This window comes from Amia ocellicauda, chromosome 5 (genome assembly GCF_036373705.1).
Source record: "Amia ocellicauda isolate fAmiCal2 chromosome 5, fAmiCal2.hap1, whole genome shotgun sequence".
Classification (NCBI taxonomy): Eukaryota; Metazoa; Chordata; class Actinopteri; order Amiiformes; family Amiidae; genus Amia; species Amia ocellicauda.
In genome coordinates, this window is record NC_089854.1 from 26,741,782 (window position 1) to 26,760,355 (window position 18,574).

The 18,574-nt window shown below is 45.9% G+C and overlaps 1 protein-coding gene across 1 annotated transcript in view; it reads right to left on the reverse strand.

The window, feature by feature from the left end:
• Window positions 1–1,560: 1,560 nt before the first annotated feature.
• The window catches only part of fasn (fatty acid synthase), a 32,821-nt gene continuing 15,807 nt past the window's right edge, over window positions 1,561–18,574 (reverse strand). The window contains exons 18-42 of the mRNA XM_066704625.1: window positions 18,380–18,460; window positions 18,041–18,226; window positions 17,587–17,766; window positions 17,116–17,319; window positions 16,426–16,742; window positions 15,652–16,038; window positions 15,081–15,245; window positions 14,717–14,832; window positions 14,361–14,515; window positions 13,959–14,162; window positions 13,690–13,840; window positions 13,312–13,490; window positions 12,912–13,031; window positions 12,669–12,791; window positions 11,953–12,176; window positions 11,548–11,746; window positions 11,111–11,262; window positions 10,763–10,854; window positions 10,197–10,594; window positions 7,910–8,098; window positions 7,074–7,301; window positions 6,395–6,606; window positions 4,721–4,819; window positions 4,175–4,426; window positions 1,561–3,874 (exon numbers count right to left, since the gene is read on the reverse strand). Of these exons, the coding sequence (XP_066560722.1) occupies window positions 3,737–3,874; window positions 4,175–4,426; window positions 4,721–4,819; window positions 6,395–6,606; window positions 7,074–7,301; window positions 7,910–8,098; window positions 10,197–10,594; window positions 10,763–10,854; window positions 11,111–11,262; window positions 11,548–11,746; window positions 11,953–12,176; window positions 12,669–12,791; window positions 12,912–13,031; window positions 13,312–13,490; window positions 13,690–13,840; window positions 13,959–14,162; window positions 14,361–14,515; window positions 14,717–14,832; window positions 15,081–15,245; window positions 15,652–16,038; window positions 16,426–16,742; window positions 17,116–17,319; window positions 17,587–17,766; window positions 18,041–18,226; window positions 18,380–18,460 (4,751 nt within the window). The 3' untranslated portion in view covers window positions 1,561–3,736. The remainder of the gene's footprint in view (window positions 3,875–4,174; window positions 4,427–4,720; window positions 4,820–6,394; window positions 6,607–7,073; window positions 7,302–7,909; window positions 8,099–10,196; window positions 10,595–10,762; window positions 10,855–11,110; window positions 11,263–11,547; window positions 11,747–11,952; window positions 12,177–12,668; window positions 12,792–12,911; window positions 13,032–13,311; window positions 13,491–13,689; window positions 13,841–13,958; window positions 14,163–14,360; window positions 14,516–14,716; window positions 14,833–15,080; window positions 15,246–15,651; window positions 16,039–16,425; window positions 16,743–17,115; window positions 17,320–17,586; window positions 17,767–18,040; window positions 18,227–18,379; window positions 18,461–18,574) is intronic.

The window sequence follows — 18,574 nt, forward strand, 5'->3', positions numbered from 1 at the left end:
TTTATGGAATGGAAACAACATTAAAAATAAAATAAACATATAACGACAATACTTTTGAATCAAAAAGTTCATTTCATGTCTTACCTTGATTTTGATCATTTAAAGACAAAACTATAAATAAACTCAGTAACTCTTAGAAAGTTACATTCCAGTCACCTCAAGGCTTGAAGGACTGAAATTATCTGTAAAGAAAAAAGAGAGAACTCCTTGTCTATATTGCTAGTCTACTGATCAAATCAAATGCATTGCATAGCACTTAATGTCCGAACAGCAGTGAATAAATCGTCTCTCCGAGCATTCTGTACATACATTTACAGCTATGGTCACAAGGGAAATTATGTCATCAATGCGTGATTCCACAGTGACGTTAAAATCAGTTCAGAATGACCCAGGGCACATAAATCGAATTTGACCATTCATACTGAAGTCGCATGGCCAGATTTGAATCGGACCTAAACCGCCTCTGAATGTGTTTTGAAATGTGGCTTGAAATATCTGACTTCATGAAGGTGTATGCCTGTTCAGATGCATTTCAACAAATCATTCAGTTTTGGAAATAAGAACTACACCTCCCAGGTGTTTGCTCAAGGCACCTGCTCAGTATATACTTGTAATTATTATTATTATTAGTAGTAGTAGTAATAATCATATTATTATTATGTCATAATGATAATAAATGTTTACTACCTGTGTATCACACACACACACACATATATATATATATATATATATATATATAAACAGAAGACAATTACTCACATACTGAACAAAATATGCTAATCAAGGCAATAGGACTGGACAGATCTGATTGTGTTGTTGGCTCAGTCTGAAAGTTCTGCAGCAGGTTAAAATGATAAATGATACTATGGAACGAGGCTTTTTCCAGATTGGCCACTAAATCACCTCAACACTAGTATTGGTCAGATTCATGTGCAATTCTGGGTCAAAGTCCAATCACTGGCCCCTGAACAGGAAATCAGGCCTTACAGAGGTTTCAGGTTATAGGGAACTTGTGTAGTTTTGTGAAGTCACTCTAAAATGTTCAGAAAATAAGAATAAATATGTATGTTTCATGCACACATAATGCAAGTGCTTTTTCATGTCTGGAGTGCTATTTTGATCAATGTTCAAATGGTCTGCATTATATACTGGATTATACTGTATACTCTGTAAAACAGATTGTTTAATGGTTTAAATTAGTACATACATGTACAATTTTATCCGGGCCAATAAAATCATTAGTGGCCAGTACTTAAAAACCTAGACATGGGACCCTGTTTTCTCACTAGGTCAATTCTGACATGTGCCATTAATTCAAAACGTAATCCTAGTAATTAATGTACTGTTACATGTTCGAACATATTGAGTGGCAGAAAAGTATTTAATATTGAAATGAGAAACATATTCTCTATGGAATTGATGAAACAGGCAAGATTTTGCATAGATTCAGTGTATTAAACCTTAACATAGATCACATCAGGGGTGTGTTTCTCTATGGTTACTTTGCATTTTCTGTTTTAATAGAGGGCATTTGCACAATAAAGAAACTGGACACAAAGATTTAGTGAGATCTATTTACTTCAACTAGTACAATAAATACTTGAGAAATTACAATACAGAATTAAAAAAAATAATAAAAGAAAGAAGGAAGAAAGAAAAATATACTAGAGAGGAATGGTTGTCCCTTGTTCCTCCTCCTTTACACTGCAGACAATCACAGCTTTAAATTACAAATTATCTGATTCTTCACTGACTTCGGTGAAAGTCTCCAAAATCAGATCTGTCTGGTTCTTGTTGGTTCTGTCTCCTTGTGTGTGTGTATTTTAATTCTAGGCTTTTCAATCTCTGCTGGTCACTTCCAGAGAGCGCAGGTAGATAAGGCCTACTCTGAACTTGCCTTCTCAACCTCAGTGCGGCTAAGAGAGCCATCAGTCTACAATGACAATAAAATCAAGGTTCTATTTAATCAGTCTTTTGGACTCAGTTGACCAGTCAGTAAACAAAGATAAGGGTAATAATGTGGTACATTGAGCTGTGTAATTTTATGTATTACTTTCCCATTCTACTTATTCTACATTATATTTCTACACAAAGCATACCAATTCAAGCTCTGAAAAAATAACTTAGTACTGAACCTTTATGATTCTTGCATTTCAACACATCATTTGTTTTCTGTAATATCATTACATGAATGATAAAATATTTCCCTTAATACTGATAATGAAATTAAACTGATAAAAACATTGGTAAATAGTTGGAAAAAAACAACATACCGATTGGATATAGTATAGAAGTTACACTGAACAGGAGAAGAGTCAATAGCAGTTGTCTTGCTTTTGTTAAACCAAATGGTCTCCAGACATTTTAAACACATCAGTCAACATTATACAGGTTTGAAAAGAACACTGAACCCCTGTTAGCCTTCCTACAGATATGTCCACAACAAGACAAAATACAGTATTCTACGGCACCACGGAGGAGAACACACTGCCTCATCAAAATATACAGCTGGGGTAGTTTGGATATCATCCACTATCTCCAATCCCTGGACTTTCCCAAATGAAATTAAATGAATGACATCTATTACCTTGGCTCTTGGAATAAATGTTTTCATCATCAGGAAGCAGACACAGATTTGCTAAATTAGCAAAATATTGTGTGGATAGATTCTGTAACTAATGTTAACAGATTTCTAGTGGTGCAATTGTTTCAGAAGTCCCCCTGATTTTCAGCAGTGCTAGAGTACTGTACATGTCCTTGTGTGGGCACACCTTAAATCAACAGCCCCAATGGAGTTCTGTCTTATCTAACACCGAGACAAGTGTCTCTTTGGGAGGCAAGAGCGATCAACGCACAGTTCAGAGGGCGCCTACAGAGACCCACTGAGGGGACAGAGAGAGTATTCAAAAAGGAGAACAAAAACAACAGCGTTATAATACTGGTATTGTCTTCACATCATTATACTAGTTACATTACACAAGAAGCGCTGTACTGGTGTCTCTAGCTATATACAGGTAACCTATGGGTGTGGATGTTTTTGGTGTGACATTGCAAAGTGTACTTTGCACATGAAGTCTGCATCATCAGGGCTGGGCTGCAGTTTGCACATGAATAGCTTACACATGCAAATATCAACGCATTTCTCTTACTAGCTCATTGTTTTATTTAATATTGTTACCCCAAAATAATGATCTCTGAGAACTGAAAAATACCCCTTAGCAGACCTTTTAGGTAAAGTTAAGAAACAAATACAAAACAACCTTTGAATAGCTATAGACATAGCTAGTCACTATGGCTTTACTAGATGGCACCGGGTCAAGATAATGTCCCTCAATACGTTTTAAGCACATGAAAGCAAAGAACATGTATAGCGCCAAGCTTTTGCTGCAGTGCAAATTGAAAAAAAGACAATCCACATATATATACCTGGAAAGTGTAATAGAAACAATTAAAAAAAGAGTGTAAATTCAAAGGGCTAGCAAGTTTAACATAAAAATCTTTATTTTGGGTACACCAAAACCTACCCTGCAATCAAAACCAGTGCCCCATAGTAATGAGTGGGAATGACCCTCCTGCGACATGGAGGCGGTGTCTCTCACACTGCAATGTGGGCCCCTGCCAGGAGGTTCCAGGTCAGGGAAGAGCCCGGTGGTTATGAAGGAATGAAGGTATTGCCTAGAAGAGTTCTGGGGAGAGCTGGGGGTTAAGGGGGGCAGTGGTGTGGCATGACTGGGGCCTAGCCCTCCCTGGCGCTGACGCGGGGCTCTGCCAGCGAGCTGTGGATGATGCCAGAGATGGAGTCCACTCCCTCCCCTTCCAGGAATGTGCGGTGATCGCCCTCGATGATGTGGACAGACACCTTCCCATCACACACCTGTAGGAACAAAGGGACACGCCGGCTGTTGATGGCTTCTCGCTTGACCTGTGCACCAGACCGATCCCCTTCATACAGACCTGCAGCTTAGACTTCACAAGCTAATGTGCCTTTATCTGGTGCATGAACACATAGTGCATACACTGCATATGCAACACAAGTGGATATAAATTATACCAAGAAAATAATCAAATAAACATTATTTATTTTCCCCCTATCCAATTGATAGTGCCTGCAGTGGGTTCCCAACCCAACCCTAGCCCAACTTTTCCCATGTCCTGGTGCAGGGGTTGTCCTCACCTCGTGCAGCCTGTAGTCAGCCCCCAGGCCGTCCCCGTACTCGCTGCTGGTCTTGGCTCTCAGCAGGGTGACATTGCCATGATACTTGGCTGCCGGGATGTACTGGTCGGCCGCCTTCAGCTTGTAGTAGAAGGCAGAGGCAGCGAAGCGCAGGGAGTCCCGGCTCATGTTCTTGTGGCTGGCCGTGATGAGGTCCACCGCTGCGTTCACACGGGCCTGCAGGTCTGACAGGGGCAGCAGCGTCTCCAGCAGCTGGGGAGACACAGAGAGAGAGACGTCTACATCAGAGACATTCAATCCAGCGCCGCTTTCCCATATGCTTGAAGGCCCATTTCACAAATTTTTCAATGTTTTTATTACTGTAAAATTAAAAATACAAGATAACATTTAAAAGGACTGCATAGAAAGCGGTCATATAGAACATACACATAATGAGGGCCAAGAATTTATCTATTTGTGGCCCGTTATTATTATTATAATTTTTTAATAATACATTCCTACATTAATTACCCAACCCATCCGGTTGGGTTAACGGACGTCTCTTACCTTGTTGTACTCGGCTCCAGTGAACTGCTGAATGAAGGCGCAGAGGGCCTCCGTCTCAGCCTCCGACTCGTTGCCAGGGGTCAGCTTGGCACGGTAACTCTGCACAGCACACAGGAGGGAAGTGTGAACTCTCAGACAGAGATGGCATGCCATGGCAGTAGCCCCAATACAATACCCACTACTGTGGGGTAGTGGGAGTTACTTTAGTTAAACAGCACTAAAAATATATATATATACACTCACCTAAAGGATTATTAGGAACACCATACTAATACTGTGTTTGACCCCCTTTCGCCTTCAGAACTGCCTTAATTCTACGTGGCATTGATTCAACAAGGTGCTGAAAGCATTCTTTAGAAATGTTGGCCCATATTGATAGGATAGCATCTTGCAGTTGATGCAGATTTGTGGGATGCACATCCAGGGCACGAAGCTCCCGTTCCACCACATCCCAAAGATGCTCTATTGGGTTGAGATCTGGTGACTGTGGGGGCCAGTTTAGTACAGTGAACTCATTGTCATGTTCAAGAAACCAATTTGAAATGATTGGACCTTTGTGACATGGTGCATTATCCTGCTGGAAGTAGCCATCAGAGGATGGGTACATGGTGGTCATAAAGGGATGGACATGGTCAGAAACAATGCTCAGGTAGGCCGTGGCATTTAAACGATGCCCAATTGGCACTATGGGGCCTAAAGTGTGCCAAGAAAACATCCCCCACACCATTACACCACCACCACCAGCCTGCACAGTGGTAACAAGGCATGATGGATCCATGTTCTCATTCTGTTTACGCCAAATTCTGACTCTACCATCTGAATGTCTCAACAGAAATTGAGACTCATCAGACCAGGCAACATTTTTCCAGTCTTCAACTGTCCAATTTTGGTGAGCTTGTGCAAATTGTAGCCTCTTTTTCCTATTTGTAGTGGAGATGAGTGGTACCCGGTGGGGTCTTCTGCTGTTGTAGCCCATCCGCCTCAAGGTTGTACGTGTTGTGGCTTCACAAATGCTTTGCTGCATACCTCGGTTGTAACGAGTGGTTATTTCAGTCAAAGTTGCTCTTCTATCAGCTTGAATCAGTCGGCCCATTCTCCTCTGACCTCCAGCATCAACAAGGCATTTTCGCCCACAGGACTGCCGCATACTGGATGTTTTTCCCTTTTCACACCATTCTTTGTAAACCCTAGAAATGGTTGTGCGTGAAAATCCCAGTAACTGATCAGATTGTGAAATACTCAGACCGGCCCGTCTGGCACCAACAACCATGCCACGCTCAAAATTGCTTAAATCACCTTTCTTTCCCATTCAGACATTCAGTTTGGAGTTCAGGAGATTGTCTTGGCCAAGTCCATACCCCTAAATGCATTGAAGCAACTGCCATGTGATTGGTTGGTTAGATAATTGCATTAATGAGAAATTGAACAGGTGTTCCTAATAATCCTTTAGGTGAGTGTATAATCCCACTGTGTCATTCCAGCAGTTTACCTTTATGTTTACTGTTTACGTGTTTGACTGTTTTATTAACAGTGACATACAGCATTGGTTTGGGGAAAACTAGATTCAGACACAGTGGTTGTTTAATTCTACAAGCAGACACTGAGTGCTGGGCAGGGGGTTGATAGTGTGGGTAGCCAGGGATAGTCAGGCATACAGCCTGCGGTCCCACTCACCTGGGTGTAAGCTGCTACGTAGGAGTGGGAGCCATCGAACAGGAAGAGGTACTCCACTGGCCGCTGGGCCATCTGCAGCTGAGAGCACATCTCGAATGCCACACAGGCCCCGAACGAGTAGCCAGCAATACGGTACGGCCCCTCCGGCTGCACCTGCCGCACACAGTCCACATAGTAGGAGGCCAGGCTCTGGATACTGTCCAAGGGGGCGGCTTTAAGAATAGAAAGAGCAGTGGAACATCAACCACCAATTCCTTGGAGATTGTGTACTCCCCAGCAGACAAAATATATGCTAGCCCTGTAACTTCTTTCCTTTCCATGGAATTGGACCAAAAAAAAGCTATTTAAAACAACGGCACAAAGGGAAATATAATGGTTAGGCATGATTGGATGGGGAAGGTGCCGATGCTATTGTAAGGACAATAGGAATCATTTTAATTTCATCTGAGTATTAGCTAATGTTGTAAAATGACAAATGGATACAATGAGACACCAAAAACAATTTTGTAAGTGAGTACGCTAGTGTGTCGTCTCTCTAGCCAGCTCACAATATCAAAGTACATAGGTCATGCAAGAAAGCACATGTACAGGAAGATAATATGACTACTGAGTTTTTGAGATCTGTATTGAGCCCTAATTGTGCCTGTGTGTTGGTGCTGGGTGCTGGAGGGATGCCTACCTTTGGTGCACTGCAGGCCGTAACAGGGCACGCTGAGCTTGCCAGTGAGGGTGCGGAAGGCAGCGATGGAGCCCTCGATGGGGTGAACCAGGAAGAGCGGGCGCTCGGCGCTCTGCACCTCGTTGAGCCGTGTGACGGTGGGGCCGTCAGGGTTCACCAGCAGCAGGCTGAGGTCACTCTCCGTCAGCACCCCCACGCCAGCCTTCTTCAGAGGAGACGGCCGGGACTCTGCGTGAGACAGAGACGACACTCACTCACTGAGAGCCAGACATGCACCGCCAGACATTATCCCACTGCCAGGGCTCCTTCAGTTAAAGGAGCATCTGTGTGGTGCTTTATTACAGCTTTCCCTTACCCCAATATTAACTGCAACCGTTCCTATTCCTAGTCATTGCAACTACTCAAGAGAAAACTGCAGCAATTTAACATCAGGACTTATTAGTACTCCAGCAAAAACACGTTTCAGCGTTTCTTTTTGCTCTTTTATTGTATTTTACGTCCTGATTCCATGCACAGACACTAGCTGTGTAACTGATCATAGCATCTGGTCAAAACCTTGGGTAGGTAGAATTTTCTGCTCTTATTCTGAAAACATGTAGCCACTGTACAGTCCTTTGTTTAAGCAGGGGTACTAAAACAGCAGCCTATCAGTCATTCCAGTGCAGATGTTTGATTCAACCACCTTAATTCTGGTAATTTATTAACTAGCTGAAGAAATTAATAAGGTGCTTGCGTCAAACCTTGCAGAGGAATACATGGTGAGCATTTAGCTACAGTGCTGTTCTCTCTTCCTGGCATGTCTTGGCTTTGTTTGCTCTCTAGTGCATCTCCCTCACCCTCGCTGCTGCCCTGCTGGCTGGACAGTTCCCGCAGCTTGTTGATGGTCAGCTGACGGATCTCCCTCATCGCCATAACGATGTCGTAATCCCGCTCCAGGGTCTGCCGCACCTCCACGCCCATGAGAGAGTCTAGGCCCAGGTCGGCCAGAGAGGCGTCTGCGTTCAGGCTGCTCACGTCCCGTACGCCTAAGGGGAGAAGGACGGCGTTAGGACAAGCAGATGCGGGGAAGGCAGATTAACACTTGGCCATTCAAACTTGTGGCTCTAATGTAAGGAACATGGAGTTACATTTTCTATGTAGATTGTAGGCGTTACATGATATAGGTGAGGTATAAGCATTATTTGGCAGTGTTATGCGCAGCTCCCGTGCATTGAAGTTACACTGTATTCCTACAATGCGCACATCATTTGAAAGCTTATTCTCTTGGCTAGCAGCACATTTCATTCTCAGAGAAGAGGAGTTCAGATCCAATTATGTAAAATCATTGTGTATTAGTACACTGTAAACAGTTTCCCATCTTGACATCTCTCTCTACGGGTGTGTGTTGCTTCTACCAAAATGTGGATGGTCTTCTTTTGATCAGTAGACGGTCTGGTTCCAGAATGTCATAATTGTCAATATTTTCTGAGATTCTGTATTCCTACTCAGACCAAGTATGCCCCCACCCCCCCATTTCAGAGGAGGGGTGCGTAAAAAACAATTTTTTCACATCAGAGAATGCTTCGTTAGAAAGTAGAGTCTCAGCTTTCATGGCACTTGGCAAACATAACAGTGAAGAGTACACATGGGATTAAAGAGAAGCACATGGATTTGGTGCCCTTTTAAGAGTACCAGAGGGGTTTGTCAGCTTAAGGGGTTAAAATTTGTTAAACAAAAATTGTTCTATGCTTTAATTTCAGAGTACATTGAGACATTAAACTGTGTTCTAAAACTTTTGACCAGTGGTTTATTATTCTATGATCTATCTATGATTGGTTTAAAATGTAACTTACAACCTACTTTCTTACAATGTCCCCTACTTTCTGTGCCTTTATGCTAAGTAAGGTTATTTGAGTGTTTGATTCCTCCAGAAAGACTGAGATATAGTTGCTACTCTTTAATGGATGCCTCTCTCTCAGACAGGCTTTTTATCAAGCTGCCATTTTCAACTGATGATGGTTTCGTTCATGGCCAAGCTGTTTCATGGATAAGAAACCTCACACAGTCAAAACAGAGAAGAAGTTTAAAAAGTTTTTCAATGACTAGTTCATTGCTCTCAGTATTCCACTGACAAAATTGGCCTCCTCCAAAACTAAAGCGTTTGCAAAAGGATACCCTATATTGAATTGCACCTCGGCAAATCGGCTCCTATTCACTCCCTTTCAATACTTCCAGGGGCTCTTGGTTTCAAGAGATGAATTATGCAAGGCAATGACTGCAGCAGCTGCCAATTTCATTAAGTATGACAGATCTGAGGGGCCCAAATAACCGAGGGCTATTAACTGTGTATCAGAGTGCGCCCGCAGGAAATAGCCTTGTTAAATGAGGTCAGAGAGCAGCAAAACTGTAGCATCTTGGCATTTGCATTTAAATTGGACGAAGGCCTGTGGTCCCTTTAGTTTGTGCTGAATCAAATTAAGAGACCAGGGAGTGGTGTCCAGGTGCTTGGCTATCCAGGGGATGTTGCACTTCAAAGCTAATGAACAGTGGCACAATAAAGCAGCTGAAGGATATGTCCAACGTACTTTGACAGACACAATGCTTTCAGTTGAACATTTCAGAGTTTGCAGCTGGAAGCAACAAGTAAGCAGTGTCTTTACAAGAGTGACAGTATAATGGGAGATATTCTTGCCACCGAAAGGAAATATTGACAGGCCATCATAGACAATAACTCACTGCCTAAAAATGTAAATAAAAAAAAGTCAAAATAATTACAGAAGAAACAGACTATTTCTAATTACAGAAGGGACAATTATTTATTCCTTTCAACTTAACCTGACTTTTGAAGAAACCTCCTTTTCTTTTCTTTTTTTAAAAAAAGGTCCCATCACACTAATGCAAAGAAACTACCCTGGGTTCTTGAGTTGATATACCTCTGAGGTTTATGATAGCCAAGGGGGGCAAACCCTGTTCTTAAGAACACAAATTTACAAATGATCTATTTCTAAATTGTGATTCTGACTGAATAAGCTCAATACCTTAATTGTTTTCATTTATAACTGTCTATGACAAAGCAAAAACCAGAAGATAAGGCATCATGTTAGGACAAGAGATGTCCCCCCTTGGAAAAGTCGAGCTGTTTACCCAGAATATGTGCCACGGCTTCCACCAGGTCCCTCTGACCAGTGCCGTCGGTCTTAGTGGTCACGGCCCTCTCGGCCAGCACAAAGCTGGACATCACTGGGTGCGGCTGGTTCAGGAAGCGGTCCAGCACCTCCATGCAGGAGCTAATCCTCTGCGGCAGCGTCCCACCAATCACAGCGTCGTTGCCGCCCATGGTCTCCAGGACCACGCCCACGTCGCCAATGGCACCCCACTGCACCGCCAGCCCAGGCAGCCCGTCATGCCGCCGCTGCTCACAGATCCGCTCCATAGTGGAGTTGGCGAACCCGTAGTTGCTCTGCCCAGCGTTCCCGCGCCCGCAGCTCACAGATGAGAAGACCACGAAGTAGCTCAGCTCCGGGCACTGCTCCCGGGTCACCCTGGTGACATCAATCACAGCGTCAACCCTCTGCCAGACCTTTTCAGGTTTCCAAATCTGTGCAACGATCATGTCTGACCTTATTTTCCTTCTTTTACACAGCATTATAAAACCTCACTGCAGGTTATACTGAGCACACCTACAATAATAAGATCTGTGACAATAGTACCTGTCCAGATGGATGGTGCCATTGTATTTGGGTCTGTTGACATCCTGGAAGTGATCAGGAGTCAGGTTCTCCAGCATACCATCTTTCAGAACCTTTGAGAGAGAGGAAACACAAAACACAACAACATAAAAAATGTGCAGAGCCGGGAGAAGATCAATGCAAGACACAAAAAGACACGGATCCAAAATAACATCCTAACCATCATCAGATTAATGTAGACACCTGCCCCCCAGGGATATTCACCTGCAGTATATCACTAATTATACTGAAAAAACAGCAACAGTGTCTGGATCTTCACCACTGCCCTCATGATATATTTACATGCACTGAAAAGGGCTTGTCACTTACCATGGCCAGATTAAAGATGCCCCCAACAGGTCCCAGCCTGCTGGCCTCTGTGATGAGGCATTGGGTTCCCTCCAGAGTGCTGATGTCACTAGTGGATACCAGCACCTGGACGCCCATCCCCTGCCATTCCCGCACCCGCTTGGCTTGGTAACCTGAGAAACACAAACCAAGCGTTCTTCTTAAGGTGTTTCAGTCTTAATTTAATACAACCAACTGATGGGTTCTTGGTGCGACCTAAAGGTATTTCCATCAACATAACTCGATAACATCAAGGAAAGACATACATGTCTTACAGCAAGCCAGGAACGGAACTACTGTGTCTATAATGTAATCAGATGTGAATGGGTTTCATGCTCTGTTGATTTCATTCCCCAGTTGGGTTTAACTATTTGTACATGCCGTACAATATCTATGAATGATTCTGGCTGTTCTCTTACCATTGCGTATTCCAGATCGTGATGTCAGCACCAGTTTGCGGGCCCCTCGCTCAGTCAACCAATGAGCCAGTTCCAGGCCAAAGCCACCCAGCCCACCAGTGATGATGTATGAATGGGAGGCGGGGCAGGAAGTGCGAGGGATGGCTGGAAGGGAGAGGGGGGTGGAGTCTAAGCCCGGGCCTTTCTCCTCAGCGCGCACCTGACAATGACAACAAGAGAGTGAAATAAAAATCCTGAGAAAAACAAGAGGAATTTCGATCTTCAATCGATCTGAAACATATTTTCAGCTGCCTAACACAGCTGTAGATTCTTAGTCTGAAAATCTGTCTTCATTCAGTTTCAGAAAAAGTCTAATACCAAGAGCTGGCGTTATTTCCAGTTGAATGGGAGGGTGGGTGTGCTCACCTGCAGCAGGACCTTGCCGATGTGCTTGCCCTGGGCCATGTAGCGGAAGGCATCCTCCACCTGGCTCCTCTTGAAAATGGTTGTGCGCAGGGGCTGGACCACACCGCTCGCAATGCCCTCCTGTAGCAGCTGGGACACCTCCTCCCACTCGCGGTTCCCCTCCTCAAACAGTGCGTCCAGAAGGATGCCGTGGAACGCCACGTTCTTCAGGAACAAAGCCATCCCTGCGCAGGACACAGCACCAACGCACTTTTAACACGTGTTGATATTATCGCATTCCTTGCCAAGACCCTCTGGATTCAATTCTGGTCACTTTTGAACTGATGATTTTTCAGCTCCACAAGAGGGCAGTAGAAAATGGAACAAACCAGTGCTATTATGTTTTCTTAAAAAAACAAAAATAAGTAATAGAAGGGAATTATGTAAAAAGACACTGCAATATTGGTTGTTGAGGAGTGATTGCCTGTTGATTCTGATTAGAAATTAAAGTAGGCATCTGACTGGACTCCTAAATCAATCCAGTTGGTTAGACTGTAAAGTAGTGAATTTCTTTCTCATGGTAGATAAGTGAAGTCTAATTTATTCAACATGGACAATAGGCCAGTGTAGTGTATACTTATGGGATGGTAGCCAAGCTTGACAGATGGCCAATTTGAATTTAATTGGAGGCTTAGCTCGCCCCCCTGCTGCCTGGTCTCTGTGCTGGCAGCACTCACCCAGCGGCGTGTTGTTGGACAGGTCGTATTTGCCGATCTCCAGGAAGCGTCCGTGCCGGGCCAGACATCGCAGACTGGCCTGCAGCTTCTCCTCAGCTAGGGAATTCAGCACCATGTCCACCCCTTAGAGAGCAACACGGGTTAAGTAGGAAGTCACTATATATCATCCTTACTATCTGTATAGGAATTAAGGATACTGGGGATTAGTCCAGGTGTGTTGGGAAGCACCTTGCCCACACTCACCCTTGCCCTGTGTGTGCCGCAGGACATGCTGCTCGAAGGAGGTGTCTCTGGAGTTGGCGAAGGAGTCCACGCCCAGCTGGGGGAAACGCTCCTGCAGGTAGGCCCGCTTCTCAGCTGACCCTGAGAACCACACAGTACATGTCATTACTATGTAAAGCTCAGGCAAAACTAAAACACAGCAAATACTACACACCTGTATACTACTGCATTTTACTATTACTATTATTATTGATCCTACTTGATGGTTAGCCTGGCTTTTCTGATGGGAAAATTCTCACTTTCTTCAGAAAATGTTGACGCATGCAAGAAACTGAGAAGCAGCCAGTTCTCTCATCCTCTCATTGTCCTATGGAAGTGGGTAAGGCGAGAGATGTGTGCAGCCAGCAGCCCAGCGACTCACCCACAGTGGTGAAGACCCTGCAGCGGTGGCTCAGAGCAATGGCGATGGCAGCCTGGCCCACCCCCCCTGAGCCAGAGTGGATCAGCACGCTCTCTCCCTCCCGCAGGCGTCCGCGCACTACCAGAGCGTAGTAGGCTGTGGCGTAGACAACCGGCACTGAGGCCGCCTCCTCCAGAGACCTGCAGCACAACAGCACAGCGGCTTAAAACCTGCCAACAGTTCAGTTTCTCTCCGGATTTTACACAAACACACATAGCTATCTATGGGGAATTGGGATGATGGTCCCAATTCACTTAGGGATTATATCAGTCTTTTTCCCCATGTTGCTATTTTCTGTGTATCTATAATCGGATCAAACTGCTCACTCCGCTTACTCACCAGCTGGAGGGGACTTCCCAAATGAAGCGTTTGTCGGAGTCCACAAAGGTGGCCAGGCCCTTGGCCGGGAGAAGCCCCAGCACCCGTTGTCCACTCGGATCACGGCCCGAGAACTCCATTCCCAGCATGCACTGCTGCAGAGTAAAGTCTCCTGCAAAGAAGTGGAGGAACAACCAGAAGAGGTTAAAATAAACATATTGTACAGGTATGCTGCAAGGATAAGTTGACGAGATATTCTCTCCGTCCCTCTCTTAGGAAGTAGGGTCTACCTGGGATGGCGTCAGGTGGCAGCTTGCCAGTGGCCAGCATGATGTCACGGAAGTTGAGCGAGGCATAGTAGACGCGGCAGAGCTGCACGTTGGGGTTGGTGGACTTGAAGTGGCGCAGCGGTGAGACAATCCAGCGCAGAGAGGACAGGTCACCGCGTGTCTGCACATTCACATAGGCCTGCTCAGTCCACTCCTCATTCAGCTCTGGAGGGACACACACATAGACATCAGGGACCCTTTTCATTGGGCAAGACTGGACACACTGTGTGCCTAAACTAACATTTATGTCACATTTGCAGCAGGGGTGTAACTATAAAGCAGATCTGTAACAGTTAATCTTTTAAAGTATGCCAATATATTAAAATGAGTGAGAGCGAGAGCGGGCTGCAGGCAAGGGCCCACCTTGCTGGATGAGATGGTGTCTGAAGACACCCCACTGGCCGTCACGGTAGACGTTCATGGTCAGATCTTGCTGCAGTACAGACTGCATGTCCTTGTGGCTAGGGCAGAGGGAGGGGGTGGACAACGAGGGGTCCAGGTTCGAAATAAACGCGCATCTGGAGAGCAGAGAGAGATAGAGACTCGGCATCAGAAACAGAAGGAACGTTTTATCAAAATACAAGTCACAGTGTTTGAGGTACAGCATCTGAGCCAGGATCTGCACTGTGGCATTAGTTCACCAGAGACAGACAGAGAGAGAGAGAGAGAGAGAGAGAAAGAGAGAGAGAGAGAGAGGGAGAGTGTGTGTGTGCTCTCACCGAATGCGATTGCCCCCAGGCTCCTGTCTCAGGCAGTTCACCATACCGACTACCCCAGAGTTGCCAATGGTTGCAGTGAGCCACACAGGGCTGTCTGAAGGCTCAGCCAGGATGGACTGAGGAGGAAACACACAGACACCAGAGAGAAAGGAGAGAAGGACAAAAACACATGAGTGCGCTGTTTATAACAGGAGAGAAATTCTGATAGCAGAGGACAACAAAAGAGAATAAAAAGAGCAAGACACCCTCAACCTGTACTTGCCCATTTATTCAATTTCACGGAAATATATAACAACGTTCTAAAGTAACGTCTAAATGATTTCAATGGCTATTGTTTGTCCCCCCAGCATCGCCGCCGACTGACCTTGAGGGACTCCACCCATTTGTAGTCAGTCCCATCAACAGACAGGAAGATAGGTGACTTCGTGGGGGCCTGGCGACGACACAGGAATAGGGCGGAGCCGTAGAAGGACCTTTTCATGGTGACAACGCGAAGAGAGGCCCGGCTGAACACCTTCTCCCAATCCGCCTATGGGCAAATGGCAAAGTTCTGTTATTACAGAACTCCCACTGACGTTTGTGTTTTCACGGTGGTCTCGCGTTGTCTGGACCCGTGATTTCTTGTTCTTGGCTTGGCTTCCTGTACAGTATATGTTCTACTGCTTCCAAGCTTCTCCATGACATATTTTACTTAATACATAAATACCGACAAACTAATCTTTTGCTATCCATGACTATGCTTCAACTGTGCACAACCTTCCAATTACACATGCATAAAAGTATATTAAAGCATCATCAGGAAAGCTTCACTGGGGTCAGTAAGATTGAGAAGGGCTTTGTAAGTGAGGATTTGAAAAGCTACAAGAGCTCAGATATCATCACTATATCTTTTTGTGTGCGGTCGGTGCAGTGAGAGGTGTAGTGGGGTGCAGTACCTGTGATAGTAGACCCTGCTGGTGGTTCTGGGTGGTGAGGAAGGCGACAGTCTCCCCCAGCGTGTCTCCCTTCAGGAGGGTGTGCAGCAGTACGAACCCCCCCTCCTTCGCGGCCGAGGCCAGGTTACCAACCACCTCGCCAGGGCTGGCCAGGGGGCCCGTCGAGCAGTTGTACATCACCAGGTCCATTCCACTCATGTTCCCAGGGGCTGGGCTCTTGTGAGGGTCCCACTGGCCCGGCGAGACCCCCAGCTCCTGCATCGCAGCAAGATGGGGGGCCAGCAGCTCGGAGGAGAGGTCGGTGGCCGTGTAGCTCAGCTGCAGCATGGGCTGGATGTTCAGGAGACGGACAGCTCGGGAAAACATGTGTCCGTTGCTGGACAGAGCCTGCGGAGGGGAACCACACAGGGTGGAAAACAGAATGATGTAAAAGGAGATCCAAACAAGAGGAAGCGATTCGGCTCACTGTGCTTGGTCTGTCCTTAGTGGGCTTATTGATCCAGGGAATGCATCCGGCTGCATTTCAAAGAATCTGACTTACTAGAAATACATTAGGAGGTTATGTTTAAACCTACTGAACTTTATAACTTTTTTCCCTCACACATTTTTACTTAAATTATGTTTTGTGTCATCTGGGCCTAGCTTTCTTACCAAGGTTAAGGTTGATGTTTAGGTCAGTGCCTTTGTGGATTTAATACACAGGATACTAATGGATTTAAAAGATGGCACAGGAAGCTGTATGATATCCAGGATTTTCTAGAACGGGCTTCTCACCTCCAGAACTCGGATTCTGCCGGGGGGTGAGTTCTCCAGGGTGGTGTCTAGACAGTGGCGCAGTGCGGAGGCATCCAGCAGCCCGTTGATCAGGGGATCCTGCAGCAGACAGTCCTTCTCGCTCTGCACTGTCTGCTCCAGCTCCGAGCGCAGGTTCCCGTTCAGCTCTAGGCCGCACAGCACCGACAGCAGCCGCAGGAGACCCTTCTCAGTCTCGCTGTTGATCCCCTGACCCTCTTCCATGTCCCCAGCTAGCCCTGGGATGGACAGCTTCACCCCCTGCTGCACCAGCTTTTTCTGTAGCCTCTGGACCAGACCTACACCACAGGAGAGAACAGCATTAATACCGAGCTGGGAGAAGTACAGATGAAACAATCTGTCCGCTTCCAATATGGGAACTCTGTGGAAGAGCAAGGATGTCTCGTGGACACATAGAGTAGAGGGCAAATGCATTTCAACCTGGCTAAATTACCCACAATTCTAATTTCCAACCCATTTCTCTTCGGACGTCTGATTTTAATAGAGTGGTACATAATAGCTACCCCATTTAACCACAGTGGTGGCTAATATACTGTCACATACGTCTCGAGCGAGTATTACTGTCAGATGCTTTGATGTTATTTGTGAAGGGCATTATATAGTGTTGTGGGTCATAAATTGCAGATGTGCCGTGTCTCAGGCTCGGCTCACCTTTGCAGCGCCTCAGCTGGTCGTTCAGCTTCTCGCTGCCCCTCAGACACTCCGTCTCGATGTATGGCACGAAGCCAAACTGCTCGAGAGTGGGTGGGCTCTGTTGCTGCTGGCGCCGAGGCGCTACTGTAGCGTGAAGACCGCAGATCTGAACTCCGCCAGCCACGATGTTGTCAAGGTAACGGTTAACAGTGACATCCACAGCTGTGAACACGTACAATAAGGGAGAAAAATAGGTATAATGATGTTGTGCTGATTGCCAAGTCAAAGAGTACTGAAAAGACATAGACCATAGACCACCCAAGAATGATCATAACACTCCTCTACTGTGCGTTTGCTGCAGATACTACACTATGATTCTGTCTATGCTAGAAGGCTATCTTTCTTAAAAGCTTTCTGCAGCTCAACATTCATAGGTTGCATTATCAAACGGTTACAATTCAAAGTCCTCATTCTTTCCTGCATGTGTACCTTTCTTGTCCTGTTGGTAGTCTCTCACGTGTTCCTCGTGCAAGGTGGGATCCACGCACACTGAGCGGATACGTGTGGGCAGGCGCAGGCTGCGTCCAGACAGTCCCACCACGATCATCTGCAGCATGGTGTCCAGGAATGTCACCCAATTCCCAGTCCATTGCAGCTGGCCTCTGTCCCCTGTAGCACACAGACAGGAGTTTAGCAGTGCACAGCTTGCATGTCACGTTACATGAGGTGTATACTGATTCAAACGTTGAGCTGGGTATACTCTCCGAGAACACAAGTGAAGACCGTGACTTGCTCTCCCATGGGAATTCACTTGCATTGTGACATGAGGAAAGAAGACCGAAGGCACGCAGAGGTGAAATGGCCCACACTACCAATGACCCAAAACTGATGTGACATCCCCAGGAGCAGCAGAGGGTGCTGGGTCAGCCATGTGATGACTCACCAGCATTGTTGGACTCAAGTATGCCCTGGAAGGTCTTGCCATAGTCATATCCCCGCAGGCGCAGCTCTTTGTAGATGTCGCTGGCTGCAAGCCGCAGCTTGGGGTCACAGTCCCCACCCTCAGAGGGCAGGGCCATTTGAGAGCGGAAGGTGTTGAGGGCGTTCTCCTCTAGCACGCTCACTTTGCCTGGAGAGAGAGAGAGAGAGAGAGAGAGAGAGAGAGAGAGGGGGAGAGAGAGTTTTGTATTTTACCCATCAGCCATTGCACACAACTTGAGCATAGTTTTTAACAGCAGAAGTCTGGCACATGAACGACTAAATATAAAGTCTGCTGTCTTACCACTGACGGCCAGGTTGCCGTTCTCGGACACCTCAAACTTGTTAGAGGCCGGCATGAGACGGACTTCCAGCTGCACGGAGCCTGAGGAATACAAAACCACCACACTGTGAACAGGGCACACACCACCCCTCACAGTCAAGCAACACACTCTGCCTGAACACGTGTCTGTTGTCCCTCAGGGTGAGGCCGGTTACA